This window comes from Sorghum bicolor, chromosome 1 (assembly GCF_000003195.3).
Source record: "Sorghum bicolor cultivar BTx623 chromosome 1, Sorghum_bicolor_NCBIv3, whole genome shotgun sequence".
Classification (NCBI taxonomy): Eukaryota; Viridiplantae; Streptophyta; class Magnoliopsida; order Poales; family Poaceae; genus Sorghum; species Sorghum bicolor.
The window spans coordinates 66,115,785-66,124,604 of NC_012870.2; the positions used below are offsets into that span (position 1 = coordinate 66,115,785).

The 8,820-nt window shown below is 40.2% G+C and overlaps 1 protein-coding gene across 1 annotated transcript; it reads left to right on the plus strand.

The window, feature by feature from the left end:
• Nucleotides 1,433-8,153, plus strand: LOC8082657 (alpha-humulene synthase). Its single transcript, XM_021451745.1, has 7 exons — nucleotides 1,433-1,576; nucleotides 5,135-5,393; nucleotides 5,620-5,992; nucleotides 6,585-6,803; nucleotides 6,905-7,040; nucleotides 7,465-7,716; nucleotides 7,797-8,153. Exons 1-7 carry the CDS (start codon nucleotides 1,478-1,480, stop codon nucleotides 8,085-8,087), a joined length of 1,629 nt encoding a protein of 542 aa, XP_021307420.1. The 5' UTR covers nucleotides 1,433-1,477; the 3' UTR covers nucleotides 8,088-8,153.

An 8,820-nucleotide genomic window follows, 5' to 3' on the forward strand; every position in this document is an offset into this window, starting at 1 on the left:
AGATTCACAATGCAAGCTATTACTCCCCAGTCCCTCTAGTACTGCTTTATTGTACTGGCAATACACACATTTTTTCTAAAAAAACTGCAGTCCTTGGCTCCCTAGCATGCGTCTCTACAACGCGGTCTCCCATCGGTGCCTTGCTCTTTTGTTAGGCGAAGACGTGATGGCTTCTGCAAGCTTCTCTGACCGGCTGTGGGGCTATCAGTTAAGGTGACATGGAACATCACTGTTGAGCTGGGCAATAGAGCGGTACGCCATGCTGTAGCGTTGGGAAAGTCCTAATAAATTATTCCAAAGACCATGACAACGTCAATGGCACGGCAGATTCCCTTTCTGCCACATTTGAAACACTTAGCAGCCGTCATTTATATCGATGACTGTTGAAAATTAATTCCTTTGATCATAACTATAAGTCGGCTTGAGTGTTAGCGTAGTTAATTAGTTAGAATAATCTGAAGCACTTATTTGTATGCACTCTTATCCATCTCATGCTATATGTGTTTGGGTGGATTTAGGACGTAAGTCAGTTTCATTTCTGTTGTACTCGAATGCACTCAATATATATGAATTGAGGTGGATAAGAGTGCAGCCAAACAAGTCCGAAGTTAATTCAAATTCAAATATAACACCCCGAACTATGTGTTGGATTTTAATAATCTAATCACCTAGTAGAATTAATATATAATCATGTAATCTCCCTCCAACCTACTATTTTGAGATCATATAGGCTTTTTGTAGTGAAGCTAACAATACTGCACCTCTATAATCTAGAGATCCCAACGGTCTAAATTACTACAATCCACAATCTAAATTATATCATTCATAATCTAGATTACTATAATTCAATTAGATTCGAACAAGCCCAAATGATTATTATTTTCTTAGTTGAAGTTGCAAAAATTGACTAGTAGAAATCCTAGTACTACTCCCCCATGTTCCAAATTATAAGACGTTTTGGCTTTTGTAGATACAACTTTAACTATGTATCTAGACAATGTATATATAAGTTTATAACAAAAGTTATGTATCTTGAAAAGCCAAAATGTCTTATATTTTGGAACGAAGGGAGTAATATATAAACAAAGCTTACATTTACAATTAGAGACATGTGGATAACCTATAAACAAACATGATCTTGTTTTGTTATATGTTTCTCCATCTTTAAATAAAAAGATAAGTCATTGTTAATTTTCCAAAAGTAGCACTCGACTGCAGTAAGTAACTTCGCAGCAATCAATATCAACATAAATGATGTATAGTGGTAGACTTAATAGAAGGCTAAGTTTGCGCTTTTCTAAATAATGAAGCAGGCACCAGGCAGCCAGTTCAGGGCTCCGGGCGTCAGTCAAAAAAAAAAAAAAAAAAAGGCTCCGGGCGTCTATATAAGCCCATGCATTGTTGCCCTTTCTTCCAAGCGCACCACCACTACTACTACATCTTGAGATCATCAAGTGGTAGATATATACACATAGAAATGGCATCTGATAATGCTAATATTCCAGAGAGGGCATCTGGTTTTCGTCCTACAGTATGGGGTGATTTCTTCATCAGCTACAGCCCAAAACCGTTACAGGCATGGCTATATATGTATAATTTCCCTTTAATTTATAGCTATAATAAATATAGAAAGGCTATGTTCCATCATATTTATATTATATATATTTGTTTCAGTTTTTTATTTTGTGATTCTGTAACCTAGGGTTTTTTCTAGCTCTGGTTGTCTCTATGTTCTCACAAGCGCATGTGTAAGTTTTTGTATTTTAGAGTGGTGTGGTGTATGCTGCACGAGGCTTCTTTCTTTTTTTTCTTATTAATATAATAAAGCGTAGTTCTCCTCCGTTTTCGACAATTTTTTTTATGTTTTGTGTATATAAAGATTACCTCAAGTCCTGAGATGTTCTATGATACTGTTTGCATGGCCATGACCTCCTACAAGAAGGTGTGTCTCATCACCTTTGGTTTATAGTTGGACTCCCAACCACATGGCAAATTAGGCATGACTCTTCATAGAGCTGCCACGAATGCAAGCTCCGCAAGATTTGAGGAAAATTTTGAATTGTAGGCACGCTTGATCGCTTGATGTTTTAGCAGAATCAAAGTCCATTGCTATTACTTTATTTATACGTAAATAAAATAAAAGAAGTGATTTTGCCCACATCCAGGAAAAACAAAGCACATGCACTTCTGGGCTAAAATACTCCGTGGACACATTTGGGCCACATGGGGTGGAACGTTATTTCTGCATTTGGGGGGTGGGGGGGCAGTTCGGCCCAGCTCGTTCATCTCTTGTCCAGAATTTTTTTTTTATTTTTAGCCCAAATTTAAAACAAAATACAAATTTGACCCTGGAAAGTATTTGCAAATCTAGGTCGTTTGGCCCCGCCTCCATGCATGGCGGGGCAAATACACAGGACCCCGCCATGCATGGCGGCGAGGTGCACTGGTGACGTGGCGTCTGGCTGGCGGGGCACGCTGACGTGTACCCCGCTATGACCGATGGCGGGTTTGAGCACCCCGCCGTGGATCATAGCGGGGCACGCCCAGGCTCACCAAAAGCCACCGCGCCTCTCTCTCTCCCTCTGTCCTACCCCACCCGCACTTGCACCTGCACCTTGTTTAGTTTCAAAAAATTTTAGGAAATCGGTACTGTAGCACTTTCGTTTGTATTTGACAAATATTGTCCAATCATGGACTAACTATAGTCAAAAGATTCATCTCGTCAATTTCGACTAAACTTTACAATTAGTAAAGATTTGATATATAAAAATTTGATATAACAAAAAAATCTCGAAAAATTTTAGATTTTTTAAAGGGTCCAGCTCCTGGCAATGCCCAGCAGCAGGCAATGCCCAGCTCCTGGCGATGCCCAGCAGGCGATGGGCAGGCACCAGCAGCAGTAGGCGCCCAGCTGCAGCAGCAGGCAATGCCCCAGCAGGCGATGGCAGGCCATGTTTAGTTTTCAAAAGATGAAATTTTTCAGATTTTTCATTATATCGAATCTTTAAACGCATGCATTAAGTATTAAATATAGACGAAAATAAAAATTAATTGTAAAGTTTGGTCAAAATTTACGAGGCGAATATTTTAAGCCTAATTAGTCCATAGTTGGACAATAATTAACACAAACAAACGAAAATACTACAGTATCGATTTTCCACAGACGACGGACGGAGGTGGACCTTCCCTCGGAGGAGGACGGAGGTGGACGGAGCCGAACTGACGCGAACGACGACGACGGCGACGAACGACGAACACGCCCTGGGCTGGGCGGCGACCGGCGCGAAGACCTCGGCTGGGCGGCAACTGGCGGTGACCTGGCCTGGGCGGCGACTGGCACGCACAACATACATCAAAATGGCACGAAGGAAAAAAAAACGCGCGGGCGCGATCGGTGAAAAAAATTTCAGAGGTGGGCTTCACACTTTGGGTTTGCCAAGTCTAAATGCAAAGTTTCTTGGAGTTGGACTATTTTTAGACTTTGTAAATGAGTTTGAGACTTTGCAAACAACACCAAATGCAAAATTCATTTGCAAAGTCCCTTGGAGATGCTCTAAATAAGGTGCCATCGCCTGCTGCGCATCGCCTGGCTGCTGGGCATTGCCTGCTGCTGCAGCTGGGCGCCTACTGCTGCTGGTCTACGGCCTTGTTGTGTTTCTTTAAAAAACCTAAAATTTTTCAAGATTTTTTGTTACATCAAATTTTTATATATCAAATCTTTACTAATTGTAAAGTTTAGTCAAAATTGACGAGATGAATATTTTGATCCTAGTTAGTCCATGATTGGATAATATTTGTCAAATACAAACGAAAGTGCTGCAGTACCAATTTTCCAAAATTTTTTGAAACTAAACAAGGTGCGGGTGCAAGTGCAAATGGGGTAGGACAGAGGGAGAGACAGAGGAGCCGTGGCTTTTGGTGGGCCGGTCATGGCGGGGTACACGTCAGCGTGCCCCGCCAGCCAGACGCCACATCACCGGTGCACCTCGCTGTCATGCATGGCGGGGTCCTGTGTATTTGCCCCGCCATGTATGGGGGCGGGGCCAAACGGCCTAGATTTGCAAATACTTTCCAAATAAGATCAAATTTGTATTTTGTTTTAAATTTAGGCTAAAAATAAAAAAAATTCCTTGTCCACACCCTGCCGTAGTGAAATGGGCGGAAAGGTTGCCGCAAGCAGGCGGCTGCTCCAGACAGTGGGATACCAAACGCACACGATCGATAGTATATCCTCATCAGTTAGGGCCTGTTTAGATTGAGAACGAAAATTTTTTGGGTGTCACATCGGATGTGTCGGAAGGATGTCGGGAGGGGTTTTTAGAAACTAATAAAAAAACAAATTACATAGCTCGTCAGGAAACTGCAAGACAAATTTATTAAGCATAATTAATCTGTCATTAGCATATGTGGGTTACTGTAGCACTTAAGGCTAATCATGGAGTAACTAGGCTTAAAAGATTCGTCTCGCGATTCTCAACTAAACTGTGTAATTAGTTTATTTTTTATCTACATTTAATGTTCCATGCATGTGTCCAAAGATTCGATGGGATGGATGAAAAATTTTTGGGTGGGAAACTAAACAGGGCTTTAGTATATTATCAGAAGGTACACACTACACACCCAAAGGCAGATACATATATACAAAGCTCTCTCTCCTCCCATATATAGTGTTGTTGCCATTCGCAAGCTAAGCGTACGGCAGCTAGACAGCAGATCAAGAGTGAGCGTGTACATGGCATCTTGCAATGCTAATGTTCCAGAGATGGCAGCTGGTTTTCATCCCACTGTATGGGGTGACTGACTGACTTCTTCGTCAACTACAGTCCAGAGCCATCACAGGCATGCCTATATTACAGCTAGCAGAGCAGCAGTGATGCAAAATATTATTTATGTTTCTTCCAATTTATGTTTTTTGGGATCTGTTTGAACATGACATTCGGCGTGGCCTGTAAATACCTAAAGATTATTGCAGCATTTCCTCGGGTTCCATTTCCATGCCTGCTAACAGATACACTATACATATCATTGTTTCTTTTCTCAACATGCAACCACATGCATGCTTTACACATATATAAGTTTCCTTGCTGCTTATAGGATCCCCACAATAATGATATTTATCGATCTATGAATGTAGAAGTCGGAGGAATGGACAGCAGAGAGGGTGAACCAACTAAAAGAGAAAATAAGTGGGCTATTTGAAGCTTGCACAACTACAGTTGAGCAACTCAACTTAGTGGACACACTCCAACATCTTAGTATAGACCATCATTTCAACAACCAGATTAACTCCGTTTTGACTAGCACCCATGGTGCGGAGTTCAACAGCACCTGTCTCCATGATGTTGCCCTTCGATTCCGCCTACTGAGGCAGCACGGGTTTTGGATATCTCCAGGTACAAAATGAAAAGGAATGCTCCTGATATAGCCATGTGGCTTTTGTATACATGCTTCTTGATTTTCTTCCAAATGATTCTCAATCTTTGGCAATTTTATTAGACATACATAACATGTGCCTTCTTATAGTTCTGAAATACATAAAAATTCATATCATAGAAATCTTGTGTGCACAACAATAAAATATACATACAGAGATATATAATATGATTGTCGATCTTGCAGATGAATTCAACAGGTTCAAAGACAAAAATGGGAACTTTGATGTTGACATAACAAATGATGCAAGGGGACTACTAAGTTTATACAATGCAGCTTACCTTTTCACACATGGAGAGGCAGAACTTGAGGAGGCTATTTTATTTGCCAGACAACATCTTGAATCGATGAGAAATAACCTTGAATACCCATTGGCTCAGCTAGTGAACCGAGCCCTTCACCTGCCACTGCCACGGACCTTCAGAAGAGTTGAGGCTCTACATTATATCTCAGAGTACAAAGGAACTCCAACGCATAACCCCTCCCTTCTGGAGTTTGCCCAGCTGGATTTTGACCTCTTGCAACGTCTCCACTTGAAGGAGCTCAAGGCTCTTTCTAGGTATATATAATCAGTATCTGGCTATCCGTGTCATCAAAAGAGACGAGAGGTCTTACCAACTTTGGGTCTTAATAAAACTCCCTTCAACCTTTGGATACTGAAACCTCTAAGTAGTGTCAAACTTCAAGCATAAATAGGTTTGGCTGCTCAAACCATCAAAAGTTTGTGCACATTATTAGTTTCAAACCGTGTCCTATTGGACATCCATAAGGATCTATTAATCTTCCAAATTAAAAACTTGTTTGCATGGTATAAATTTGATATAACTGTCCTAAGTATAAATTGGAAAGAGATTATAGTATGCATAAACTACTTGAATAAGCATCATTATATAATTCTATGAGATAACCTCCAGAAAAGAAATTACGACTTACAACCTTATAGCTTAAGATACCTACAATCTAGCACTTCTAAACTCTAATGATGTTTAGTTTTATCTGCTAAACCAGAAAGGGATGGATTATTTTGCACAAAAATCTTTATATTTTCATCTAAAATTTTAAAATAACATCTTGAAACAATTTTCTCATAAAACAAACCTCATTTTCTTTAATTTATATGTGCCATAGTTAACAACCTAAGTTAATCTCAGATGGTGGAAAGATCTTTACAATGAAGGGGAATTGACCTACTCACGGGATCGTGTGGTTGAATGCTACTTGTGGTCTTATACAGCATACTTTGAGAAAGAACACACAAGGGCAAGGATGATCCTTGCTAAGATAATCGCACTAATAATCTTGACAGACGATACTTACGATGTTCGTGCTACTTTGGAGGAGTGTCGAAAATTCAATGAAGCAATACAAAGGTTGGAGTGCTCCAACTTAATCTTATCAATTTGAGCTAGGAAAGCAGTAGTTCATATAATATTTGTACTCAAAGTTGTAACTATTTATTTTTTTACTGCAGATGGGAAGAGAGTGCTATCTCTCTTCTACCAGATTACCTGAAGAAATTCTACCTCAAGCTGATGAACATCTTTAAGGAGTTTGAGGACGAATTGGAACCACATGAGAAGTACAGAGTCGCTTTTAGTAGAAAAGCGGTACAAGCGCACACACACACCCTCTTTTTTTTAGAAAACTTATCTTCCTCATAACTTCAGTGAGCTTGATCTTTGAAGTTGAAGTTTTTGCAAAGATTCATACATCATACATATACTGGATATGTATGATGTATGAATCCTCATATGTTTAAGCTGAACTATATATTTCAACATCAAATGCTAATTAGGATAAGAAACTCATTGCCGATATGTATGTTCTACCAGTTTGTTATTTCTATTATGCATATATGAAATCTGCTCTTATATATATGCAATATTGTAATTGTACACTATCATATATATCTGCATTCATAGTTTCATACAGTGACCTCATAGGTTAATATTTCCTTCGTCAGAACTATTAGATTGTTTCACCGGAAGTAAGAGGAAGATTTATACTTTTCTTTCTTTTTTCCATCTGCAGTTTCAAATATTATCAAGTAATTATCTCCAAGAAGCGGAATGGTTTCATGGTGGTTACAAGCCAACATTTAAAGACCAAGTGAAGATATCTACTGTGTGCTCAGGTGCTCCATTTGCATCTGTTGGGTTACTAGTTGGCATGGGAGATGATGTAGCAACCAAGGAGGCACTTGAGTGGGCAATCAGTTGCACAGATGCTGTCAAGGCTTTCGCAGAGGTGACTCGCTTCATGAATGACCTTGCTTCGTTTAAGGTATGACGAATTATACATGTCTCCAATCAAGGTTAAAGATCACAAGTGTTTTTGCCCAGTGATGGATGTGTTTTCCACAGCGTGGAAAGAACAAAAATGATGTGGACAGCTCGGTGGAATGCTACATCAGTGAGCATGGCGTTACAACTGAGGTTGCCTTTGCAAAGATAAATTCCCTGATTGAAGAAGCATGGAAAACTATAAACAGAGCACGCTTTGAGAGCAAGGAACTACTTCCAGCAGTGCAACGAGTTGCCAACATAACTGCCAGCATGCCGTTAATGTACGGTGATAACAAGGATGCATTCACATTCAGCGACGGTCTCAAGGGTGTCATCAAGCGCCTGTTTCTCAAACCTATCCTGCTATAGACAATATGAGTGTACTAGTAAGCACCTAAATAAGCAGTTTGTGTCTCCTTGGGAGTTCGTCTCTAAGCTTCTCGAATCTATCATACAGGTATAAGCACATGCCGTACAACCCACAGACAGACAGGAGACTGTCTCTAAGCTGTTTAATGCTTTGCATGTATCTAAGATCAATTATAAATAAATTTTTGTATACCATTATGTGGTTATTTGATAGAAAATATATCAATGATAAATAAGAACAACATGATTATAATATTTTTTATCATCAGTATAATAATTATGTTATATATAGTTGTGACGTCTTTCGTATAATCTCCTTTGTTTTCACAGTCATCTAATACACAAGTACAAAAGGAAGATAGCTAACACAGCCATTGCTAAGTTCAGTAATCATAGACTATACGAGTACACAGGGAAACATCTAATTGTACACAGGGAAGCAGAATGAGACTGAGTGCAAATGGACCCAAAAAAAGGACAGATTGCTGAATAATCTGAACTTTAGCACCATGCTGAATCCGGCCACAACACAACTAGCGAGGCCAAAACAAGTTGCTGCGTCCTTGCCGAACTTGACCGACTGCGTAGCTCAGTCAATCTTCCCCGTGACCTGCCGCTCCGTCGCACCTGCCTCCACTGCTGCTGGCTGCGGATCCGATAGAAACTCCTCCACTGTCACCGGCCATGACTCCGACAGCTCCACTGCCACCGGCCATGGCTCCGCTGTCGGCGC

Excerpts from the sequence above, each read along its gene's own strand:
- LOC8082657 (XM_021451745.1), top strand. The coding sequence starts at position 1,478 with ATGGCATCTGATAATGCTAATATTCCAGAGAGGGCATCTGGTTTTCGT. Across the intron at positions 6,804-6,904 it reads TTCAATGAAGCAATACAAAG|ATGGGAAGAGAGTGCTATCT; the intron begins GTTGGAGTGCTC and ends TTTTTACTGCAG. Across the intron at positions 7,041-7,464 it reads TCGCTTTTAGTAGAAAAGCG|TTTCAAATATTATCAAGTAA; the intron begins GTACAAGCGCAC and ends TTCCATCTGCAG.